Here is a 27,662-nt window from a genome sequence, read left to right as displayed (position 1 = left end):
AAATCTTACTTGACTAGGATTGCTAGTTTTCCTACGAAGGTTCTCTCCGGGCTCTCCGGGCTTTCTCCAACCACTTAACACTGACCGCCATGAATTAACACAACGGTGCTGACAATGGTGTTTGACATTAATCAATCGATGAATTTATCCAAGATATCATTACGATATGTCTAACTCTCATTTGCCACGTACAATTATCGGAAAATCTAACAATTTAGTGTGATTTTTCCAGTTTTTCCGTCTTTGGGAATTCATACTCATTTTTTATTGACATGCTTTCAGCAGCAGATTTGCTTTCTAAATAATCAGGGGCTTTGGTGGCTAAGTGGTCTACACTTGTCTCTATACTGTGGGTTCCATCCTTGCTCTTGGCAAAGTGCGATTGACTCCGATGATAATTGAGTTTTCCTACGGTCTGTTATTTTTTCATGCGTCTCCCACCAATTAAAAACGACAGCAAACACTATAGTCTAGAATTTTGGAATTGACCTTAAACACCAACAATCAATCATCAATATGAATTAGGGTTTGAGGTGTGCTTTTTTGCCTCATCTTTAGTTTTCATTTATTTTAGACCAATAATTGTAATTCAACTAACTGTTTTTCATATGAAAAATGCTGTTGTCAAGGTTTGTTTTATTTTTGATTTATGGTTTTAATAGCCCATATAACATGTCTATAGCTTCTTGTTATTATATTCATTGATTACCTATCGGGAAATACTAGCGTTTACGTAAGATAGACTGTAACTTGTATCAAATTAAACCAGGATGACTTTTATTATTCTTGTTTAATTTAGAATAGACGTTTTACGCTCATTCTTACATAATGTAAAGCTGATATCTTTGTCGTAGAATGTGAATATTTGGCCTGTGGTATATAAAGTTGGGACGACCATATGATTTTCTTCTTGAGAAGGATTTGAAATAAATATCTTGGCCTGGTAACACAAAAACTGCATCTAGCTAAACACATTATAATTGTAGTTTCTTTGATGAGTTTTAACATAATAAAGTAATGGTATGTAAAACTATATTAAATCATAATTGGCTAAGATTGTGAGTTTTCCTATCGGAGGTCTGTGGTTCATTCCGTGCACTCTAGCTTTCTCCACCACTAACAATTGACCTTAAAATGAATAATGCAGAATATAAAGTGTATTCCATACCCACCCACCCCCCACCCCCCCTTGGAATAATGTTTACCCATTAAGATGACAATCTTAATTTAGGCAAAACGAATGTTACATACAAACACACTAAAAACCAAATAATGCTATGGATTTTTGCAGTTTAGTATTTCAATTAGATAATCAATTAGAGTTTGTAACCCGGAATTGATGACGTACTTACGTCGGTGTAAAAATATTGAAAACGAAAGTAGTAAATTTTTACCAGGTGAGTCACAGATACTTATTTGATTACGAAGAGGTATGAACATATTTGACATGGTAAGAAACTTATATTGCAAAAGATAAAAAGTTTTTTCTTTAAACTAGACTAGACTAGGAAATAAAATATGCAATGGCTTGGTTATTTTGTTTATCTAATTTTCAATTACACCTTTACCTATGTGTATGCATGTCAAAATCAATAGTCAATAAACAGTTTTCATATCATATTTATATTTCGTAAACAAACAAATGACTTAGATACAAAGAAGGAAAATGACAACATTAAAAGGCTATCTGTTTATCACTACTGTTAGATATTTTTGGAAATATTTAGCAACAATAAGCACATAAAAGGTAAGTGTTTCGGGATACGCAAAAACTTTTACTCGTCAGTGAAGATTTTATGACATGATTAAGTCTCAAATGTATGTCAAACCTGGAAAAGGGCTACAGCCTGATAATACCATATACATCCACGACGTCGTAATGATTGGAACTACACTTTCCCCACGCAGGGGAAACATTTTGTTTGCTATACAATCATAGAATTACATTCATAACAGTGTAGCCAAACGTAAAACAATTATACTAAATAATTTACCTATAATGTGTTTGTCATAGGCTATCGTTAAAAATGATTTTATGCTGACTCAGTCTATCAGAGGCCTTTCAGCGGGGCTTTAAATAATCAAATGTGTTACACATTTCGATACATAAAAAGAAACTTTCTTTTCACAAAACTTTAAAAGGAAATTTGATTAAAATATTTGTTTTACTATCACATACATCAATTTTTCTTTTAAGAATAAAAATGTTCAGAGCTTATGTCATTAAAAATAAAAATAAAATACGTTATTCATTGTAAAACAAACTTTAAGTTGATTGGGTAAATTCACAAAACATCTTGTTGATTAGAAGAATACATACTTCTACGTTGTGATCAATTAAGAGTGACCTTCTATGTATTCAATGCATCTCTAGATAGTTATTTTAATAGAATTATATATACTGTTAATATTCATAGATCTCATTTTGAAAAGAATTTTGAAATCAATAAAAGGGTCCATGATATTCCCATTTCTAGAATAAGAAATAAACTCCAAGTACTCGCAAAGCGGTTTGTGTTCGTACTGGCAGACAAGGCATCCAATGATGTAGTGGTGGTGTGACGCATATACTACACGGAATTTCTACAAAACGAAATGATTATTTCTACATTCAGGTCCGTACGCTCTACATAGAGTCAAATTGTTAACAAGCATATCACTGTAACTACCCAGCTTAAAGCATCTTCTGAACATTCGAAAGTCCTTACTGTGTACTGGTTACCGAAATTCCGTTTCATCTCCGCATCTAGTTAGTGTTCTACTTCTAATCTACCAGTGCCTCTAACTACCTCCCTTACTTCAATAAAAAAAAACTTGTTATTAACTTTTTTATAAAGCTGATGAAAATAATGGTATTAATTATTTTTTGAATGGTAAAAATTCTTTCGAGATTTTAGATAAAATACATGCTTTTAATTCTGTTGACAGTTATGATTTGTTCTAGTCTCTACACTACACCACACAATCTAATCTGGAAAAGGTATTCATATTTAATATACATGTATTTGAAAAATCTCATTGCAAATTTGTTTGCTGTAACTCGTTTAAAGCCTTTTTCTGTTACGTATGCTAGATACAATTACTGAAAATTTGTAGATATTGTTGAAGCCTTAAATTTTTTCCTAGATAACATATCTGTACGCTTCGGCGATAAAGTGTATCGACAGGTAGTAGGTATTCATATGGATACTAACTGTCTCCCTTTAACATGTTTAATAGCAGATTTATTTCTTTATTGTTATGAATCTCAGTTTATGACCAAAATCAGTAGACACGTCATTGTTACATTTGGTTGAGATATTCAACAAAACGTTATCTGGATGATATTTTTTCGTTAAATAATCCAGAGTTCTCTAAATATACTACCGAAATTTACACAAAAGAATTGACTTTAACTAACTCTAACATAAACAGAAGTAGTTGTCCTTTTCTAGATTTAGACATTTCAATTTCTAAAGCGAAACTCCATACTACAAATTACGACATAAGAGACGATTTTACATACCCTATTATTAGTTTTCCTTTTTATAACGGCGATGTTCCTTTGGCTCCATCGTACGGTGTTTATATATCCCAACTCGTTCGGTATACCCCTTTGTGTAGTGCTGTCGGAGATTTTAAGAAATTTAATCAATACATCACTGGTCAATTATTAAGTCAGGGATTCGTTACCATAAATTACTTATGACAAGCTTTGATTAGTAAATTTGGCTGTACATGTACATGTAGAAAACTTATTGAAATTGGCATGTCACGTCATAAATTCTACGGTAATATTGTACTAAAAGCGCATAAATCACTATATAATTCGTGTAAACTAATCCAACCTATAAACAAACTTGTTAGTAGAGGTTACTAGTATCTTACCAATGTTGTAATTAGATCTTTGAATATAGTTTACATTGACACTAATATCGATTTTGTCTTCAGCAAATTAAAACATAATAAATTTGTATTCTTTTCAAAAAGGATGTATAGAGACACATACACGTTCATTTTTATTTATAAAAAGTAATCCTTAACTATCCTATTATCTGTCGTCGATACATTTATTTTTGACATTGCACAAATCATGTCTTCTTTGGCTGTTCGTGACGTTAAAATACTAAATCACTGGGATGTGTCTTAGTTGATTTTAGTCTCTGATGCATAATTTTTTTTATAAATAATTGTGTTGGCTTTTAACTAACTGTCGGTAACTGCGAATACTCTCAAGTCGTAATTTCTTGTTAATTTGACATGTTGATACAATTTGTAATGCTTTTTTGTTATTTAATGTTAACATGTGTCTGCTCTATATACCAATTTTGATTGTTTGGAATTACTATAAATTGTCACTTCGTCGTACTATGAACATCAAAGTTATTTGCTTTCACCTGTGCCTAAAGAACACAAAGTTTTATCGAGCAACAATTGTATAGTTTTATTTTTGATATTCACCCTACATATACCAAGTTTTAGGTTAGTTTTATTTACATACAAGACATTTCTTGGTATTCCGAAACGGAAGATTATATAGACAGAAAAACATGTATACTTAACAACAAAATTATTTTCATTTACCTGTGTATAATATGACGTAATTTTTTTGTTTATCTAAAATTGTCTAACATGTCACAGGAGTTTTATACGCCTGTATTTTCTAATAAATCAAAAACAATCCCATAGAAAGCAAGAGTTTCCTGTATTTTTTTATTATTGATCAACCTTCTAAAAATTGTCTAACATGTCACAGCAGTTTTATACTTTTACTTTAATAATTCATCCCTTATTTCTATTAAATCTGTATTTGTATTTATCACAGATCAAATTCATTCGTTCATTGTGTGTTAATTAACTTGTATGAGAGGGATAACCGTAACTGGAATTACGACTATCCCAATATGGCGACGGCAGATATAGGTAAAATCTTTACCGTCATTTTTGTCGAGCCTGCGACTTTTGTCGCAGAAAGCTCGACATATGGATAGTGATCCGGCGGCGGCGGCGGCGGTGTTAGCTAACTTCTTAAAAGCTTTATATTTTAGAAGGTAGAAGACCTGGATACTTCATACTTTGTATATGGATGCCTAATGTTACGATGTTTCCGTCAGTCACATGTCGAATGTCCTTGACCTTATTTTCATGGTTCTGTGACTACTTGAAAAAAGTTAAGATTTTTTGTAATGTTAAATTCTCTCTTATTATAAGTAATAAGATAACTAAATTTGGTATGTGCGTACCTTGCAAGGTCCTCATGCCCATCAGACAGTTTTCACTTGACCTCGACCTCATTCCACGGATCAGTGAACAAGGTTAAGTTTTGGTGGTCAAGTCCATATCTCAGATACTATAAGCAAAAGGTCTAGTATATTCGGTGTATGGAAGGACTGGAAGGTGTACTTGTCCAATTGGCAGGTGTCATCTGACCTTGACCTCATTTTCATGGTTCAGTAGTTATAGTTAAGTTTTTGTGTTTTGGTCTGTTTTTCCTTTACTGTATGCAATAGGTCTACTATATTTTTTTTTATATTTATTTCATTTTATCAAAACACATAATATATAATCATGATAATATACAAAGGTATATACATTATTCTTTACAATACAGATAATACAATGTCAGATAATTATAATTAAGTTAATTGTAACAATTCTTTCAATTACAAATTCTTAAGAACAGTTTGAGTTTTCTGCTGCAAACTAATTTGTCTATGTTTTTTTTGAAGGAGAAAAAAAATTTGATACAGGAAAATAAGAGAAAAAATCAAAAATTTGTCAAACAAAAAAAAACACAAAAAAAAATCATTTACAAGTTTGAAATTTTTATGGGAAAAAAAAGATGAATTGGTCATCCGCGGTTTGCTCTATATATTATTTTTATATGGTATCTGATTCAAGAAAGATGGAAAGTAAAGAGCCAGATTTATATGTTAAATAAGCAAAGGAGGAGATTCAGTAAGACCCCTTTTTGGCCCCAAAATATAACAGTTTTACAAAATTGTTAAAATGTAAACTTTTAGTTATTTATTGGACAGTAGCATGCTTCTGCTACATAAATATGGGCTGTTTTTGACAATACAATGCATATATATCCGGTACTAGCACTATTAAGTCATGCTAAATTACTGAAATCTTCACAATTCTAGCATTTTAGTTAAATTTTATACGGTTTTCGTGTAAAACGAAAGTGGCCGCATTCGTGTTCATCCTTAATATTGAAATGTTAGTTGTATTTGATGATAATACATAACATATATAAAGGTTGAGGATGAACACGGATGCGGCCACTTCCATTTTTTCCAAAAACCATCTGAAAAGTGACATTTTTCGGCATATTTGGTAGATTTTTCATATTTGAGCTTGAATCGGATCGTTTTTAATGACTAAATCAGTTAAAATCTTTCCCATAAACTAATTAATTCAAATAAAATAGACACTTAAGTATTTAAAAAGTGGTCAAAATCTTTCGTCAGATGAACCTGAAATTTGAGGCCAAAAGCGGCCCTTACCGGACCTACTCCTTTAAAAACAAAAGTCTCATGTATTTGTGTGATTGTTCTCAGTATAAACACAGAAAGTGCCAGCTATTCCATTCTCTCTCAAACTGTTCTTGGTTTTGTTTATAAATAGCTACAATTTTGTCAGTACAGTACAGATCATTTAAGCACATGAGATCACCCCTAGTTTTTGGTCGGGTTCGTGTTGTTTATTCTTTGGTTTTCTATGTTGTGTCAGGTGTACTATTGTTTTTCTGATAGTCTTTTTCATTTCTAGCCATGGCGTTGTCAGTTTGTTTTAGATTTATGAGTTTGACTGTTCCTTTGGTATCTTTCGTCCCTCTTTTAACTTATGTTTGAGTGCCTGAAGTGATAGAACTTTTTTCAAACATCGACTTGAATAAATATAGTATGTAATACAGAGCAATATCTTATTTTGTACAATACAGTTTATAACATAAAATATGTCAAATACAAAAGTATTACAATTATAGTTAAGTGTTATGTGTGCTATAGATGAAGGCCATGTATCAAAATTTTCTAACAAAATTTGTACTTCTTCACATTCCCACAATAAGTGTATAATGGTTTCTGGTTGTATATTACAAAAAGTATAAAGAGGGCTTTGTACAAATTTTATCTTTTCCAGGAAATAATTTGTATTCAAAACTAAGTGGTTTATCCTGTATTGGAACCACTGTGCTCTACTATTTGTACTAGTTTTAAATGGAAGTGTATAAATGAGTTTCATTTCATCATTAGTGACACCAAACTTTTCCATAATTTTCTTTTTATTTGTTGGTTTCTTTAAGATTTTTTCTCAATATGTAGTACATATCTTTAGAACCTTTTTATGTTTAAAACAAATCTTGATATTATTAGGAATGCTTGGGTAACAATTCTAAATTGGAGATGCAGCATTTTTAACATAATGTTGTGAATACTGTTTAACACAATTTATTAAGCCATAATATTTAAGAAAGTCTGTACGTATGTGATACATGTCATGGAATTTAGTCAGAGAAAAAAATTCTCCAGCTTCATCAAATAAATCATTTACAATGTGTCCACCTTTGTCATACAGTCTGTAGAAAACAACATCATTTTCTATTTTAATTTTCCCATTAAACCATAAAGGCATATTCAAAAAATATTCCCATGTATATTGAATATTTAATGCAGCAACTTCTTTCCAGGCACTCAAAACATTTTCCAAAATGGATTTGTGCATACATTCATACTTTTTTCCATGTTTTAGACACCTGTATTTTCTAATAAATCAAAATCAATCCCATAGAAAGCCAGCGTTTCCTGTAGTTTTGTATTATTGATCAACCTTCTAACCCATGTACATATCTGTGATTTTATGAAAGGTTTCAAACTAATCATTTTTAGACCCCCTTCAAAATAATCTTTCACTAATGTTTCTCTCTTAACTTTAGCAACTGTTTTTTGCCAACAAAACTATAAAACAAGTTATTAAGTTTTTGAATAAATCCGGAGTCTGGATTTGGCAATGATGAAAACAGATGGATAAGCTTTGGTAATGCCAATGTTTTAACCACTGTAATTCGCCCAATTGGAGTTAAATTTCTCTTGCTCCATTGCTTTAAAAGAGATTCAATCTCCAATATGTTTTTATCATAATTTAGTCGTATCATCTTTGATAAATCTACATCAAAGTCTATTCCAAGGTACGGAAAATTATGTTTACCCCATGATAAGGTTAAGCTAGTACAAAGTTCCTGCTGACTGTATTTCATACAGCCAATCCATACAACCTGGGTTTTACTGTAGTTAATTTTTAAACCTGAGATTTCCCAAAAATAATTAAGGTCTTTCATGCTTTCCATTAGTGATTCTTCAGATCCATCCAAAATAATAGCAGTATCATCAGCAAATTGCGACAATTTATTTTCAATACTAACAGATGTTAACCCTTTTATTTTCTTATTGTTGCGAAGCTTAATAGCTAGTATTTCAGCACACAATATAAACAAATAAGGAGAAAGCGGATCGCCTTGTCTACAACCCCGTCAATGTTAAAAAAATCTGATAAATTACTCTCTTGGTTAACAGCTGAATTAATATTAGAATAGAACATTCTCACCCAATTACGAATCGATTGTCCAAAATTGAAAAATTTTAATATTTCTTGTAGAAAATCCCATGATAATGAATCGAAAGCTTTATCGAAGTCGACAAATAGGAGAAGTCCTGGTAGGTTTTTTTCTTCTGCAATTTGCATCAAGTCATATAACAATATTGTGTTTTCTCCTATAAATCGACCTAAAACAAAGCCAGCTTGATCTGAATCAATCAAATTTCCAAATACTTGTTTAAATCGATTAGCAATAACCCCTGATGCAATTTTGTAAGACGTATTTAGGAGTGTAATATCTAGTATATGTCTACTTTATTTGTTGTATGGGATGATTGTAAGGTGTACATGTCTAGGTGGCAGGTGTCATCTGATCTTGACCTCATTTTCATGGTTCAGAGGTCAAAATTAAGATTTTGTTTTTTGTCTTTTTTCCTTATACAATATGCCATAGATCAACTATATTTGCTGTATGGAAATATTCAGTCGCACAGGTTTTATTTGACCTTGACCTCATTTTCACGGTTCGTTGCTCTGTTAACTTTTTGTGTTTTGTTCTGTTTTTCTTAAACTATCAGCAATGGTTCAACTATATTTGCTGTATGGAATAATTGTTAGCTGTACATGCCTGCCTGGCATGGTTCATCTGACCTTGACCTCATTTTCATGGTTCATTGGTCAATGTTTAATTTTCTTGGTTAATGTTAAGTTTATGTGACAGCTGTAATAAAGCTTTATATTTAGGACTATCAACATAATATCAATGATTAGTAAAGAAGGTGAGACATTTCAGTGTGTGCACTATTGTTCTCAAATGAAGCATGTTTTGGTCAATAGTTACTCAGCTTCAAGGTTAATCTATACCATTACATCATATTTGAATCGTAACGGTGCACTGGAATTGTGTATACAAAAACCTTGCAGCTGAGTAACTATTGACAAAAACATGCTAAATTTGAGAAAAAAGACTTTAACGATCTGTTGTTGCCCATATTGGGATAGTCGTAATTCTAGTTACGGTTATCACTTTAATACCAGTGTTATAATAATAATTTATAGTGTGTCTTTCTAAATTCTTTCGTCCCTGTTTTCGATGTTGTGATGTTATACTACTGTTTCAGATAAGGAAGAAGGTTTGGAACCTGCAATTGTTTGCACCTGTCCTAAGTTAGGAATCTGATGTTCAGTGGTTGTCGTTTGTTTATGTGGTTCATATCTGTTTCTCGTTTTTTATTAGATTAGCACGTGAGTTTTTCCCTTTTAATTGTTTTATACTTACTAGTATTTTGGGGCTCTTTATAGCTTGCTGTACGATGTGAGCCTAGGCTCCGTGTTGAAGACTGTACCTTGACCTATAATAGCTTACTTTTATAAATTATGACTTTGATGGAGAGTTGTCTTATTGACACTCATACCACACCTTCATATATCTATGTGGGATTTTGTTTATAAAGAGTTCCTGATATTAAAAAATCGTTTTATATTTTTTATGTAATACAATAAATCGATTCTTTCAGTTATTTGTCAGTTTGCCTTGGCCATTCAAGTCCTACATAACATAACACGAATTTGGTCTTTTTCTAACAAAATTTATATACTTGTGATGTATTCTTTGTTTGAAGAATGAATGTAACCCCCTTTTCTTTGTCGTGTTTTTGTGTCTCATGGACGTATGTGACAACCGGAATACCCCTTTTTTCATAAGTTAAGCTAAAATTAAACTAAAAACAGAATAAAGATAATGAACATGGTTTACTTAATTTCGAAGTCACAAGGTGGTTTTTGTAATAATATTTAAGAGTAATGAGAGAGAAAAAAATATAATTCGAAAGTTCATATTGGAAAAAGAAACGTTGTGTAAATCATAACAATTGTTTTATTTCAAAAGAAAATCAAGCTGTTGCATTATTTTCGCTGCTAGCAAATTTTCACTTTAAAATTTTTAAAATTAACTTTTTTGTTGTATTCCTTTTGGAAGCTGCAATGTGAAGTTTATTTTTCTTGTATTCAAGAAAGAAGAAGATTCAAGTCAAGAAAGAAGAAAAAGTCGGAAGGTTGCAACTTTAAATAGATAATGAATTGGGGAATGTTTAAAAGAGACAACAACTCGAACAAAGATTAAACAAAATAGATGAAGGCCACCAACGGACTTCAACATATGCAGCGTGAAAATCCCGCACCCGATTGCGCACTTCAGTTGGCCCCTAAGCAAAAATGTGTACTAGTTTAGTGAAAATGGACGTCATACTAAACTTCTAAATAACTAAATAAACTAAAATTAATAAACTTACATATCTTTCGTATAACAGATCTAAAGCCGTTGTATAACGAAACTATCTGCAATATATTTGATATGCCCTAAACATGCATGTAAAATTTCACACTAGACGTAAAGCAACCAAAATTATAATTCATATAAAAAAAGAGATGTGGTATGATTGCTAATAAGACAACGATCCACCAAAGTTCTAAAATGTAAAAAATGTAAAAGTAAATGTTAACAATTATAGGCAATTGTACTACCTTCAACAATGAGAAAATCCATACCGTATAATCGGCTACAACAGCACTCGACCTGAAAGATATGAAACATTTCAACTGAATACCAACGGCATAATCAAAACAAAACATTTAACGATAAACAAATTTGACAGACATGATCAAATGACAACCACTGAACTACCGAGATAGGCACATAAAGAAAGTGGTGGGGTTAATCATATATATCGGTAAGCGCTCAACCCTATTTTTCCCCAGGAAAGAGGGGACAGCCCCCTCAGCCTAAATCCGCTTCTGAAATGTAAGAAGTCGTCCATTACTATGTGTATTGGGTCAATATAACAAAAAAAAGTTGAATACATTTCTTTTGCCAAGGGTTTTTTCACAAGTATAGTAGTTAGCAAAGCAGTTCCTATATACACAAAACACTATACAATAACGTAAATGCAAATTTCACTAGGCTTGATCCAAATATTTTTTTACAACAACTTGCAAGTGCGAAAAAGACAGTCCTGATAGAAGTATATTGTGTCTATATGTTTTGTATTTGGACAAATTTAGAAAGTTGATCATTTGGTGAATTCTTTCTAAAAATAAAATTTCAGACCAGATAAAAGTTAAAAGATGACATTATTCGACAACCACAATATATAAATCGCTTTGACGTCCGAAAAAAAAAGATATTTACCAACACATGTATTATTACATTTAAAGCCAATTAAATCATTCTATTTTCTTATAGTACGTGCAATATCATGAACATTGATTATCAAAACATAACAAAATTAAAAGTTAAGAACATTTAAGTAGTCAATATAAATCAAAACATAAACAAGTCTTTTGTGGAGAGTTGTCTCATTTGCAATCATACCACATCTCCTTTTTTTTTATATAATGGTAATTCCTGATTAGTTTTTCGATTTGTTTTACATAGGCGTTGAGAACCGTTGGTTTCTAAAATAAGTACATCGTGAGCAGTGGTCGTTACAATCAAACGTTCACCTTATCTTTTCCAGTCAATGGGATAATTTAGGTCGTCAATCAATGGCCGTGACTACCCTGTTATGAATATGATTCTATGTTGAATAAACACTAGATTTATTCTAAATGATAAGGACACTATTTTCTTTGTTTAACAGCCATTATTCTTTTGGTAATCAATTGAAATCATTTTTTGCTCCTCCTATTTATTTTTTTCCATTATTATATAGTCTGTAAACTAAAAACATGGCGTTTTTTTTAATCAGAAGACCAAAGTAAAACATAAAATATGAAACTCGGTCTGAATTATATACTCTTTAGGAATTGCCAACTTTCTGCTTTATACAGGTGATTAAACTGTTTCTTTTATAGCAAAGTATACTTGTTTGTAAAATTGTGACGACGAACGACATCCGTAACAATAAATATATGTTTGTGAACAAAGGAAAATACAGAATCCTGGCATCAATTTACGCAGTCTTTTAAGCCATCATAATTTGGTTACATACAACATCATACTGTTCTTCCATTTAAGTAGTCGCAAGAATTTGGATTCAAAGAAAACAAGATTGAAAATAAAACGTTTTTAAAACAGGTTTTTTAATGGACACACTTCTCTTAAATTCATTGGGTTTTTTACAAAAAAAATATAATCATGAAAGATACACCAGCATTTAATGCCATCTTAATCCAATTATTAGATAAACCAGTCAATGACTTAGACATTGTTTACTGTATGTGAGAGACACTGGAGTTGCTACTAGCTGAAACGGAAAAAGGTTGTACAAATTTTTAATCTCCACTGAAAATTCCAAGAATTTTATAATGATGTTTTCGGCCTTGACCTGTTCTCCGGATTGTTTTTAGTTTTAGAAAAGTTAGACATCAGCATATATTTAACCGGGAGATAAATTCAAAAAAAGGCACCGATTACTTTAGATGAAGAAAACTGTCTGGTTTAATGTTTCTAACAATCAAATATTTCTTTCTATTATTTAGCTATGACCCACTATAAAACACAAGACCAGATTTTCATAGTTTGTCTTTAATCGTTATGTTAGTTTCGAAAGTGTAAGGCAACTTATATGTTGCATTTTAAAACCTCCATCCGCTTCAGCTAGTATCAATATCCAGTGTCACTCCCAAGGTGTTTTTAGATTTAAAATGTTTAACATTTAATCTATAAATAGCTTTTTATTTTAGGTGTTAGAAAACTATGTAGGAATAAACATAGCCAAAAAGAACTGATTGTCTCAATGCCTCAACATTAGTGGTAGATGATTATTTCGTTTTCGAAGGAAATTATAAGCGAACCGAAAAAAAGGCGAAAAGTTTGTCAAACCATTTTATAAAGCATATTTGAAAGGATGCAATCAGTCAAAAGAGCATTTATGTGTAACTGTGACGGAAACTCCGTGGTTGAGGACATTAAAAATATTTTCATCAGATCCGAATTACCCGAGGAGTGGAAGTCGGAACCCTGGAACAATTTTGTAACAGAAATGTTGTCGTATGAAATGGATACCCGTAAAATGAAAAGAAACTGTGTAGAAGTTTGGCAAGCATATGAAAGACGATGGCACAAACTTCTACCTGACTTGAAGGCGTCAATGGCCTACCCAGTGTATGCTGGGAGTTATGCTGAAGGAATGCCAAATGCAGGCGACTTGGATATGATTTGTGTTGCGACTTGGACCGAAGCTTATGAGTTCTTTGGAAAGTTACGAGACAATGTGACCAGTTTGCCTTTCATTGCCGACCTGTGTCATCCAGGATACATTAAATTGATTGTCCCATCTATTACACGAAGAAACTACGACCATAAAGATTATCAGGTTAAAAAGGATGGACGTCATCATTACTTGAGCAGTACGGGTTTTGTTAGAACAATGAAAGAATGGGGCACGACCGGGTATAATCATGATGTTAATGGTCCAGCCCTGACAGAAGAAGGAGTTGAAGGTACATCGAGTGACATCGTGCACGCGATTAAATGCGTTATTTGGCCCTCGTTTGCTAACGATATTTTTCTACGAACATGCTTTAATGGTGATGTTGAAAAAATAAAACAGTTGAGTGTATATGCGGTTGCGACCGGCCATGCACTTAGTTTACATAACGATTTGGAATGGAGACTATCTTTTACGGAAGCAGAAAAGGTTTTGGTGAAGGAGTGGACGGAAACCCAATACAATTGTTATTATTTGATTAAGCATTTAAAGATGATACATCTTAAAAACACAGATGTCTTGTGCTCATATTTTATCAAGACCGTAATATTGTGGATAAGTGACGTCGTACCAAATGCTTACTGGATTGAATCTCGGCAAATGGAGTTTTTATTCAAAACGCTACACATTCTTCAGATTATGTACAGGTACCACTACCTACCGAATTACTTTATTCCTCAGAATAACATGATAGACCACAAATCTAAAGAAGATTGTCTGGTTTTAGCGGATGAGATCAATGACATCTTGTTATCCGGTCGCATAAGAATAGTAATTGCTGAATTACTTTGTGAAAATGATGTCGAAGTCATATTTTTATCTTCAATAAACATGGATGTAAAACATGCTAGACATAAATCATGTAGAATACTTTGTAAAACCGTTCGTAAATACTGTGAAAGCTCACGGACATTCTATGAGCAGCTAGTTATTAACGAGGCGCAACTTTTGTCATCGCTAACAACAATGATGCCCATTTGGAATCGTACACAGTGCAAAGCGTTAGAAGATATTTTAGCAATTTTATCCAACATTGTGTCATTGGAGTTTTCTTGCGCATTTCGAACTGTCATCACGAGACTAATAGCAGACTTTTATCATTCACTTTGTACTAGACAGTCGATGAAAAAGGCGGAAACTTTCTACAGAGAATCTTTTACTCTCATTTATCCTTGTAAATTCAATGATGGGCACATATCGGGAAGAGTTCAGTTTGCTCTTTTTTACTATTTGAATGGAGAATATACCGTTGCATTATCTGAGATAAATAAAATACATGCAGCTATCGTCGATGTAATTAAGAATAATAAAGTAGATTGTTATCTTAACCTCTCTTTTCCGGTTTGGCTAAAGGACAGATTTTTCCATGACGAGTTTTTAGCCAGATTGGTATCAGCATTATTAACGAATTTTCCTTTTATAGTCAATGTAGTTGTCATCGGCATATACATAATGATTAAGTGTATAGTAAAAATCTGCCCAAAAGAACGTCAAGATGACGTTTTTGCATTGTATTCACTTCTGAGAGAATGCGAGGACCAGCAGTGCACTCCGACGGCATGTGATTCATATCAAATGATTGCGGATAATTTATCCGATACAGTAAAGGAGATATACCATATAATTCAACTACCACCTACAGTTAAGAACGGAATGCCTTTTACCAGGAATCAGGCTGTTAAGCAGTATTGGGATGACTGGTAAAATTAAATAAATCATTTAAAATTTCCTCAAATTTGTTGTAGTAGATTTTTTTCCCTTAGGTTATTCTATCATCTTTTTGGCTAAACATTTCGGAATTTTGGGTCCTCGGTGTTCTTTAACTTCGAATTAACTTGGCTTTATACTTTTGACTGTTCCTTTGGTATCTTTCGTCCCTCTTTTAAAACGTGTGTCAATGACGAATATTTTTGAGACGAAACGCCAATCTGGCGTTCACAATTTTAATCCTGTTATTTCTGATGACTTTAAGAAATCTTCTACATTAAATTGTGATAGTTCGAAATTAATATCATGTTTGATGCAATACAATATTCCCTATTTTAAAGGAGTAGGTCCAGTTAGACCCCTTTTTGGCCCCAAATATAGTAGTTTTACAACATTGTTAAAATGTAAACTTTTAATTATTAATTGGAAAGTACAATGCTTCTGCTACATAAATATGGGCTGTTTTTGTGTTTCAAATGTCTGGTTATGTAAATGTATTTCAGTTGTTTCCTGTAATTAGTTAATACTTCAGTTTTATCATGTACATCTTTTGAATATTCATTTTATAAAATTTACTGTTTGCAAAAGTATAAATTATTCTAAATTATAGGGATTTTCTGGTAACTAACAGAAAACCCTTGCCGTTTTTGGCACAACCTTTTTGATCTTTTGGTCCTCGATGCTGTTCAACTTTGTACTCGTTTCGGCTTTCAAACTTTTGTTTCTGGGCGTCACACGTAGGTCTTGTGTGGACAAAATACACTTCTGGCGTATTAAAATTTTGAACTTGTTGCCTTTTGTTGGCTGTTGTTCGTGTGATTCTTTGTCAATTGTGTTCTCCAATTTATTTATATTGTAGTCCTGTGTTGTCATTCTGATGTTATATTTCACATGGCCATAAAAGTGCGAGGTTTGGCATGCCACAAAACCAGGTTCAACCCACCATTTTTTCCTTTAAAAATGCCCTGTACCAAGTCAGGAATATGGCCATTGTTATATTATAGTTCGTTTCTGTGTGTATTACATTATAACGTTGTGTCGTTTGTTTTCTCTTATTTTTGAGTGTAAATTCACATTGCGATAAGACGTGTCACGGTACTTGTCTCTCCCAAATTCATGTATTTGGTTTTGATGTTATATATATATATGTTATATTTGTTATTCTCGTGGGATTTTGTCTATGTGTGTTACATTTTAGTGTTATGTCGTTGTTCTCCTCTTATATTTAATGCGTTTCCCTCGGTTTTAGTTTGTTACCCCGATTTTGTTTTTTGTCCATGGATTTATGAGTTTTGAACAGCGGTATACTACTGTTGCCTTTATTAGACAATACAATGCACATATATCGGGAACCAACATCATAAAGTCATGCTAAATTACTAAAATCTTCACAATTTAAGCATTTTAGTTAATTTTTTGACGGTTTCCGTCTTAAATGAAAGTGACCGCATTTGTGTTCATTCTTAATACTGAAATGTAAGTTGTATTTGATGATAAAACATAACATATATATATAGGTTGAGGATGTACACGGATGCGGCCACTTTCATTTTTCACAAAAACCATCTGAAAAGAGACAGTTTTTGGCATATTTGCAAGATTTTTTATATTTAAGCTTGACTCAGAGCGTTTTTAATGACGAAATCAGTTAAAATCTTTCACATAAACTAATTGAATCAACTGAAATAGACAATTAAGTGTTTAAAAAGTGTCCAAAATCTTTCGTCAGATGAACCTGAAATTTGAGGCCAAAACCGGCCCTTACCGGACCTACTCCTTTGAAGATATCGAACTGATATTGTTTTTTTTTTAAATCCATCATATTACAAATGTTCTGCTTGAAAAAGTACTCAAGAGAAATCAAATTTCTAGAAAAGATTCCTTTCATCAGCGATCTAAATGCAAACAAGTATGTATAATAAACTCATCATAGATACCAGGATTAACATTTTGTATTTGCGCGAGACGCGCGTTTCGTCTACAAAAGACTCATCAGTGACGCACGAATGAAAACAAAGTTAAAAAGGCCAAATAAATTACGAAGTTGTAGAGCATTGAGGACCAAATTTCCCTAAAAGTTTTGTCAAATACAGCTGATGTAATCTATGCCGGAGGTAGGAAACTTCTGTAAACAGTTAATTTATAAGTATGACCATATCAATGATAAGGAGTAGGTCAACACAGAAGGGCTGACTACTGGCCAAGTGATACCCTAGTGGAATAAAAATTCCGCAAAATCTCATATGAATTTAAAATGAATCCATTGATACTGTTCCGGTCTCTGAAAATTGTCCCACTTCGGACCTCAGGTTAATGTGATAAGTTGCAAATGTAAACTACATGGAAATAATTCATGGGAGTAATTAAACTTTATCAGAGCTCATTTTCCTTATACTTTGGAAAGAAAAAAATGTGTTCGGGTAAAGCACAGGCTTGTTAAAAATAAAAAGTTGGCGGTTTGTGCGTTTATCTTGCTCTCTTGCTTAAATGACGAGACTACCTTAACCGTATTTAGCACAATTTTTTGGAAATTTGAGTCCTCAATGCTCTTCAACTTTGTACTTGTTTGGCTTTATAACTTTTTGATCTGAGCGTCACTGATAAGTCTTATTTATATAAAACGCGCGTCTGGCGTATTAAATTAGAATCCGGGTACCTTTGATAACTATTTAACTGCTTACAAACTTAATACTGTAGCCATATCGTTCCATAATGAAGAAAAAAAATGTTGTATATTTGACAAAACCAAAAGGATTAAATTTTGTATTTAATTCAATCTAAACATAAGGAATGATTGGGCTGTTCATACATGAAATGTCTGCATTTTAAATCAAAATATGAGATAAATTGTTTTCAAACGTGACAAAGTGCAGCACTTAAATATTATCAAACTTATTTGCACTGAATGGATGCACAGTTCATTTCAGTAAAGATAAAACCGAAGGAAAATACAGTTAAATGATAAGAATGCATCAAATCAAGAAAAATGATATTACGTAAATGAATTATAATACCAAAGATACAGAGTTTAACACAAAGGACAGTATTTCGAATTTCATCAGTTAACAGTTTTGACTTGGAGATTTGTGCATGTACGGTATCAATACATACACCATACCTTTTGTTCAGCCGAAATAGAACCCAGAATGTTTATGTGATTCAGTTTATTGCAATATGTTCTATATTTTGATATTAAACATATTAGCTGATTAAACAATAAATGTATATTTTTTTTATTCTAAATGTTTTCTGAGCCATAACAATTTTATAAGCACTTTGTTGTGTATATGCCAGAGGTCAAGTGTCCACATCTTTATTTCTCTTCTTCAGACTTTTCGGCATCTTCCTCTTCTTCCTCCTCTTTCGCTTCTTCTTCTTCTTTTTCTTCTTTTTCTTCTTCGTCGTCCTCTTCTTCTGGCTCCTCGCCTACTTCTTCTTCACCTACCTCTTCTGGTTCTTCTATGCCTTTTTCATTTTCTCAATAAAAAATAATCATAAATTTTAAGTCAGTATTTTATCATGTCTACAGATAAAACAGACTTTTTTAAATAAAGTCAGGTTCCTGAAAATAAAAACCGTGGAAAAAAAATAGATCAGAAGGGATATATCGAGTTATAAAACTTGTTTAACACCTTTCCTTAAATAGCAAAACAAATATCCATATGCACCTTTCCAAAGTCAGGCCTATGTTAGTCTTGTATATTTTTTTTAATTAGTTGATGTATATGTTTTGGAGTTTAGACCTCAATCTTTACTGAAAAAGTACACTTTTTTTTATTAAAAAGCCAGCTGGTGGCCACCTGCTGGTGCGGGATATTCTCGCTGCGATGAAGACCCATTGCTGGCCTTTGGATGTCATCTGCTCCTTTATTTGTTGAGTTGATGTCTCTTTGACATATTTCCCATTTTCAATCTCAATTTCATATGAGTAAATGAACATGAATGATATATGTATCCCATTTCAGACGACATCCAGTAACCTAAGAAAACAAAATGAATGAACATCCAATGATCAGCATACTGGCTGTCATGATAGACATCTGTTATACCTCAACACCAAGCTCGTTATCGCACAACTTCTTGATATGCTTTTATTGTCAATGAATTTTAGATAATTGATTTACAAAGCTGCTGCAAACTACACAAACATTTAGAGGGACACACACACTAAGATACAACTTGAACAACTGCAAAAGAGGTATATGTGTATATTTTGTTCCCTTCGCTGCATATTTTTTTAAATATGCATGTTGAAACAAAAACGGCTTAGATCATTACAGATTTAATATCTATAAATGAATTCTATAAAAGAGGGCGAAAGACACCAGAGAGACACTGAAAACTAAAATTTAATAGTACATTATCCTCCAGATAATATATATGCGAGACACAGAAACAAGGCGTGCACGTACATTGATCGGTTGATTGGTGGGTGTTTAAACCATTTTGAGTTTCAGCAATATTGTGAATTTTCGTGGCGGTCAGTTTCTAAAAAGTGAAGGAAAATGGAGTGCCCGGAAAGAAACACCGTCCTCCGGTAAGTAAACTAACAATTTTAGTTAGTTTAGATTCGAGTCGAGCGCACCGTTCATATGTGAGTCTCGAAGGGAATGGTATATTAACAAGGCAAATGATACGGATACGATGCAGTAAAAGAGACGTAAACTCTTATGTAATGGTAAAGTAATGGGAAACACATAATATAATGTCTAATACTGTGTAACACAAAATCCTTACATGAACTTGACAAACAGCTAACGAATGTTCATTTCTACATTTCACAGTTGTAATGAGGTTAAAATATAAACCTTAAGCCTCGGTCACACCTTACCGGATAGCACGAACGGACGCCTAACGGATGAAAATAAAAGTTGTCCGTTGACAAAATTGTTATCCGTTGTGAGTTCGTTGATGTACTGAACGAATAAAACGGACGTATAACGGATGCATAACGGACACACAACGGATATGCAACGTTCGAGAAACGGAAACGTACCGGACAGAACGGATGTCGAACGTACATCCAACGGACGAGTACCGCATGAAACGGACACCTAACGGAAGCGTACCGTATAAAATGGATGAACAAGATATACGGAAAAATCAAAGGCGACAATAATAATACATGTAAATCGCATAAACATTCAAAATGTTTCTGTGTAACTGGTTTTGGTTTAGTCTTCAAAATTTCGCCAAAAGGCAGTGTCTAGTCTGAATAAGAGCTGTTCGATTGTGAAGACGTGCCTATACTCTAATATCGATTATGAATAAAAAGAATTCATGAACCTTAAGAAATCTGACAAACCAATAACTGGCATTTCTGACGCGAAATTTTCAATTGGCATTTATCCGTTCATCATCCGTTATACGTCCGGTATAAGTCCGTTTCTCGTCCATTCAACATCCGTTTTATCCGTTAAATGTCCGGTAGAAGTCCGTTGGTGAATTTATCTTCCAGACCTCCAACGGATGTATAACGGACACGTAACGGATACAAAACGGAAACGAAACGGACGAGTACCGTACAAAACGGACGACTAACGGACGTTCAACGGACATTTTATCCGTTGGACGTCCGTTCAAAGTTTTGAACATGCTCAAAGTTTTCCACCAAACAGAACGGACGTCGAAGGATAAAACGTACGCTTAACGGACATGCAACGAATATGGAAGGACGTCTAACGGATAAAATCGGCGTCTAATGGACATGAACGGATTGAAAAAAGTTATCCGTTAGGCGTCCGTTCGTGCTATCTGGTACGGTGTGACCGAGGCTTAAAGCTTATTGCCAATTCAAGACGGTTCTTATCATTGCTTTAATATCTATTTCTTAAATGTACTACTTTATAATACACACCTTCTCCTTCGCTTGCTACTTCAGGGGCTTCAGTACTAGTGGGAGGAGGAGGATGCATGTGGGCGTCTGAAATAAAAAAAAGTACATAATTTGATTCTGCAATAGATCTTTCAACTACACTTATACAGGTGTACATATATCACGAAACAATATACGTATACTGTATACTAGATGTATATATTATGGTATCCTGTTCTGTTGCAAGCAAACGATTACGTCAAATTACTGTTCACGTCACAGTTCAGTTTAAAGTCCTAATTGCGGTCCGCGTTTAAGTCTTGTCGATTTCTTTTTAAGAAAAATTCGCCGGTTTGGATGGAAAATAATATTCATAATTAATTCGGCTCGAAACAGGGGCAAAAGCTCGTTGAAGCTCTTTTAACACCTTTGTTTTAGTCTCGTACAAATTCAGCTGATATAAAAAGACACCAAACAGTAATTTTCATTATCCTGTAATTAATTGTGTACATTTCCCCTCCCCCATCCCAATTGTTGTATGTGTACCGATTAAAGTCATGGTAAAAATTTAAAAAGTTAATCTAAGGTAAAATCATTAATTTAATTTACCAAATGTTTCAAACTGAAATGTTTGTGAATTTAAACAACATACCAGACAAGACGGAATCTTTGATATGTCCTCAACACAGCACAAGAGATCATATTAAAGTAATGGAAAAAGCGGATTCGTGTGGAAACGAATTGGTATGGCATATCAATCTGCTAGATACAATATATATCATATACTCAGCAGAACAACTCTATGCAATCAAAGTAACGATGTTATTGCTGTTTGTTCTTTTTATGTAATTAGGAAATTCAAATACAGAGAAAATGCTCGCATATCAATGTGAGTTTTAGACGACTCTTAGCGCGCATCAGAACAATTTGTTTTATTTTTCAAAAATACATACCTTGTCCTTCGGGTGGTGCTAAAATACAAAGATATACAATTATAAACCACTTCAAACGGCCTTTTGTTTGTAAATTCAATCTCATACGTAAATTCAATCTCAGAAAAGATATATACACGTATATATTAGACACGTCGATATAAAGCGTTGAAAAAGTGATACATCTTCGTATAACTTGTCTAATGTTAAATCGTTAAATTTGGTAATCAAATATAGACATTTATAGTCAACAATGAAAAAGAAGCTTTGGGAACAAAGGAAAACAAAAGTAATAAAGAATCTTTGGTGAGTTTTTATCAATCAAGAACGGTCTTGAACATTAAACGAAAAACAACTAATTCATCTGTACATTTTGAACAACGTACCAAACATAATTTGTGCCTCAAGGTATAATTATGCAGTATTTTTTAAATGTCATGATACATACCTTCCTCCTTTCGTCCATATAGATCTTCAAAGGTATCGTAGGCGACTAAAATACAAAGAAATGTCACTATTTACTATTTACAGCAATTATGTGTTCATGGACCCACAAATACATGTATTGCATATACATGTTTGTTCATAAGACGATGTAAATAAAGACAACAGTAGTATACCGCTGTTCAAAATTCATAACTCGATAGAGAAAAAAACAAATAAGGGTTACAAACTTAAACTGAGGGAAACGTATCAAATAAAAGAGACTTACGACACAACAGAAACACAACACCGAAATGTAACACACACAGTAACGAACTATAATGTAACTATGTCCATTTTCCTGACTTGGTACAGGGCATTTTATGAAAAAATGGTGGGTTGAACCTGGTTTTGTGGCATGCCAAACCTTCCGCTTTAATGGCAGTGTTAATTATAACATTATAATGACAACTTTACTTGACATTGTTACAATAAATAAACAGATAAATAGGAGAAAATATAGGACAGAGAAACAAACGAATAATAGCCATTAAAAGGTAACAGGTTAGCGCGATACGTCCACACAAAACAATGTTCAGATGTACCAAGTTTGAAAGCCATAACAACTACAACTACATAACTTGTCTGGTATGTTGTTTAAATTCACAAACATTTCAGTATGAAACATTTGGTAAATTAAATTAATGATTTTACCTTAGATTAACAACTACAATGTTGAAGATCGCCGAGGACCTAAAGTTCCAAAAAGTTATGAGGCCAGGGTTATCCGCCTTGGACAAGAACATCATTATTATCAAGAAAAATACATAGTTTTGCAAACAGTTAATTTTATAAAATGACTATATAATAGATATACATGATTAAACTTAAGTGGTAACTAGCTTTAGCATAAAAACAAATACATTACAAAATCACAGCCCTGTTAGCATAGTCAATGCAACGCCCAAGGTGACGTCACATATAAAACGTGAAAATTAAGAAAGAATTTTGGTAAAATTCAAGATTAGATTTGTATGACTTATCCAACTAATATTAATAATCGTGAAAATTATGATACTAATTAATATTTAATTGTAGTAGTAGTTAGATAATTATTTGATCAAACTGCAAACCAGATATATAGTGTAAATTTCGTTGATCCAAAATTAAATCTACCAAATGAACTGGATGAGTAGTTATCTCCAACACAACACACGAATACAACAGAAAATAATACGATTTACAACTACAAACGTTAAGACATTTGACAAACAAAAAACGGTAAAAATGAAATTACCTGAAGAAAATTAAGTAGTTGACTTTAATCTCAAACTGCCATGAAAATAAGACTTTAGAAAATGATTTTGCATATTGAAGTAAAATTACTGGTTACTTCATGTATTTTGAATCAACCACGAAAAATCAGTGACAGCGTATTTGAGTTTTTCACACACGTGACCTATCAGGTGTCGTGTACACATAAAGTTTCCATTACCTTCGTGACCGCTGTTCCACGATGGTTGTTCCGGTGTAGGGACAACTGTAGGGATCGGATCTCCTGTAAAGCAATACATTTTACATTTTATAGTCTGCTGAAATCAACATAATTTAATGTAATTTGTTTTCGTTATGTTTATGCCTGCACATACGAACTTATTAGACAAATTTTCTCTAATGAGGAAAAATATGTCTAATCAATAAGGTATGTACAGTAATACCTACACATGTGTACATTTTCAACTATGACTTAAAGGTAGACCTTGATTAACATGTTTTACTTATATGAATACAAATGTTCCATTGATATACCTACACAAATAATTGTAAAAACAGATATCAGATGTGTATAGATTTTGATCATTCAATTAATATTATGCCACATCATCCCACGGTAATAGAAAACATATTGAACCGTAAACACTCAATTTCTTTACAGAAATATACTTATGTTCATCATAAGACAATACAGGACAAAACATTAGGTATACAAAGAAAATAAACATGCATAAGGTAAAATAAGAAGTATGTGGTTTCTACTGTTCTGTTATTTGTGTGACTTCAGCAATGCAGAGTCATTGAAAGCAAATAAGATACCTTTATATAAAGATAACTAAATACTGTTTATTAATTTAATGTTTAAGGAAAACAATTGCGATGGCTTAACCCAGCAAATAGAGAAATTTGTAATATATAGAGAAAGATAGATTCTCTTTAATGCACAATCAAGGCCGCGTTTATGGATATCAAATATGTTTTACTATTTTGTTTACTTTTAAATAGTTAAAATGGTAGGCCGTTTGAGTTAAATACATATTAGATTATTGTAAGAAATTTATCATCTTGTTGGTATTCGGCACTCAACAGTTGAAGGCTTGGTAAACATCACCCTTCCCAAGTATATTACAAATGAGATGATATATTTCTGGCATTGACCCCATTGTGTATATTTAAAATACAGTTTACCATTTCAATACATTTATTTAATTTATATCGTCCCTGAAAAAAAAGAAATATTTGCGTCAGTACGTTAAACAATCAATAAATCGTATGACTAAAATAATTAGTATTGCCTCCAATATTTTGATATATATCAATGACACAAAAATAAATCTATCTTAATAGTTTTCATGAAAAAATAAAGTAATTAGAATTAACAAAGGTATGTTTAACCATGTCGTTGTAAAAGTATTAAAAGTAAATATTTCAAAACAGCTCTAATAACTGCAACACATGGAAAAACTAAATAAAAGTTTTTTTTGTATTTAACTAAGAAACAAATCATACTCCCCTCCTTTTTAAATTCAAATGATTGCCTCCAAAGGTATTAAAAACGAATCTCGAATTTTTGTAACAAACAAAAATAATTCACATAGATCTTACCTGCAGCAAACATGCAAGCAGCAAAGACACACAGTAATAGTATTACGAAAACCTTCATGGTTGGTGATATTTTTCGTGCCCGTTGTGGTATATAATTTGATGACTTGAAGACAATCGTTATGCAATTGCTGCTGTAGTCTACTGTTTTTATACCACAGTGACTGTAACAGCCGTGTATTATATGTGGGTTTGCCTTCCGTTAATTTTTATCATATCATTTCGTATTGAAACGACAGACGGACACTTTGAATTGATATCTAATCAATATATGACCAGTTCAAACTGCCTACGACAACTTCTAATGAAAAATATTGCAATAATTGAAACTCAGCACTGTTGAATAGATAAACATGATAAATATTTAATTAAGCTAATTAAAAATTGTATAAAGGGAACACATGGAGCAAAACTATTGTACATAATTAAATTATATGTAAGAGAAATACATTTGCATAAAAAAAAGAAGAAAACAAGGAAGTACACGTCCATGTGGTGTACTTTTTTATTTCGTGATATCTTGTTCAGCGTAGATATAAATGTTTGGTAAATTTCAATCACATTACATTTATTTATTTTAGAGGTAACTTCAAAAATAGCGCTCAGTGGACAATTTGTTTATACAGGATATCCTTTTTAAATAGTACCTTCAACCTTTATGTCAATTTTTGGAGGTCCTAGTACAAAATAAATTTTTTCTCGAAATTTTGGGAACTTAAAAAATCAGAAATCAATTTGGAAAGGTTGATAACCTATTTTCTCAAATATGTTGAAACCAAAACAAATAGATGCTTTTAATTTAGGATTTGTATTTGGTTGAAAGATATGTCTTTATGAAAAAAAAAGTATGATAATTTCATTTTCTGTTAAGTCAACACTGGTACTCAATTTAAAACAGCATATGATGAATATCCATGTATTTCCTTTTTTCTTAAATTTTGCTGATATCATTGGATTTAACTATCAATTTTCCTTCTAGTTTCATCCACAAGTATTGAATTTGGAATAACTGTACCTTAATATATTAATCTTTTTATCTTTATTTAATCCTAGTGCTTTCTAAAAATTTGTAAGTCACATTATATTTTAATTTGTCTATAATTTGAAAAGACTTTCCTATTGTAGATTAAAATACACTATGGATAGATTGTTTTGGGAAATTGGTTGAAGCAATCTTGTATTTGGTATAACATCTTACTCCACTTCAACTTTGTAATCAATTTGATTTTATAACTTTTGATCTGAGTCGGTCGTGACTCGTGCGTCTTTTTTTAGACGAAACAGGCGCCTAGCGTGAACAAGTGTAGGCCTGGTATCTTTGATGAGAATTGTTTAATATTGTATGATATAGAAGAGCTGACCGACGTACAGACAAAAAAGAAGAAAGAAAAGGGATTAACATAAAGCAGGACTAACTTATGGAGCTCTAATTAACAGTATTTTTTCTCTATAAAATTTCAACAATGGTAAATAGAGATTAAACGAGTAACAATCTGACCTGTTAATGTTATAACTAGTATATACAAATGACATCCATTCACCAGAACTTACTTTTATTAATATAACCGTAAATAGTTCACCCTATTATCAGAGTAATTTCATAGAGATTCTAACTATTTCTTGTTGGACTAACAATTATATATCAAACATCTGGTTCATAATTGTTTTTTTAAATTGAAACAGAAGTGAGGGTATAAAAGGCTAATTTTGGACAGCTATTACTTAAAAGCATACTTCAAAATATTGCCAAACAATTTGAGAAAAAAATGCTATTGTTGCATGACGTCAGAAGCTTATTCGAAGACAGATTTGTATTCATTTTTATAAAAATGCAGCTGAAAATCAGAAAAGTATTGAAAACATTTATTGGACTTTATCAGTAGCGCAGTCAAGCGTACGTGCAGAACAAAAAAGAAATCGAAGGCAAAGTAAAGGAGAGTATGTAAAGATGTAAAGCTTGTAATATCATCTTTTCACTAAGTGATATGTAAGGACTTAATTGTATATGCGATTTGAATAGAACGAAATGTTAGTATATCTAAACAAATTATAGCTCTAAATATAATTCATTTTTCACAATATTTAACGTCTATATAGCATATGTTTCAACAATTCTTT

General features: G+C 32.3%; 1 protein-coding gene and 1 long non-coding RNA gene across 3 annotated transcripts; one reads left to right on the top strand and one right to left on the bottom strand.

Annotated features, from left to right (window-relative positions):
* Nucleotides 1–1,410: 1,410 nt before the first annotated feature.
* Nucleotides 1,411–15,525, top strand: LOC143069034 (uncharacterized). 2 transcript variants are annotated; one of them, XR_012976301.1, is made up of 2 exons: nt 1,411–1,450; nt 13,264–15,525. It is a non-coding gene; the product is annotated as an uncharacterized LOC143069034 (long non-coding RNA). The 2 variants fall into 2 exon arrangements; XR_012976302.1 differs by lacking the exon at nt 1,411–1,450 and adding an exon at nt 10,589–10,634.
* Nucleotides 15,526–18,644: 3,119 nt separating this feature from the next.
* On the bottom strand, nt 18,645–25,709 carry LOC143069033 (uncharacterized). Its single transcript, XM_076243468.1, has 6 exons — nt 25,548–25,709; nt 24,163–24,225; nt 22,693–22,737; nt 22,266–22,283; nt 21,355–21,420; nt 18,645–18,974 (listed from the first exon to the last, which is right to left on the bottom strand). Exons 1-6 carry the CDS (start codon nt 25,603–25,605, stop codon nt 18,811–18,813), a joined length of 414 nt encoding a protein of 137 aa, XP_076099583.1. The 5' UTR covers nt 25,606–25,709; the 3' UTR covers nt 18,645–18,810.
* Between the last annotated feature and the right edge of the window lie 1,953 nt (nt 25,710–27,662).

Source organism: Mytilus galloprovincialis, chromosome 3, assembly GCF_965363235.1.
Source record: "Mytilus galloprovincialis chromosome 3, xbMytGall1.hap1.1, whole genome shotgun sequence".
Lineage (NCBI taxonomy): Eukaryota > Metazoa > Mollusca > Bivalvia > Mytilida > Mytilidae > Mytilus > Mytilus galloprovincialis.
Note: the sequence above shows the minus strand (reverse complement) of the source record. Positions and strands in the feature narration are given on the sequence as shown.

Coding starts and splice junctions, on each gene's coding strand:
- LOC143069033 (XM_076243468.1), bottom strand. CDS start 25,605: ATGAAGGTTTTCGTAATACTATTACTGTGTGTCTTTGCTGCTTGCATG. Junction 24,226..25,547: donor TGCTTGCATGTTTGCTGCAG/GTAAGATCTATG, acceptor ATTGCTTTACAG/GAGATCCGATCCCTACAGTT. Junction 18,975..21,354: donor AGTAGCAAGCGAAGGAGAAG/GTGTGTATTATA, acceptor TTTTTTATTGAG/AAAATGAAAAAGGCATAGAA.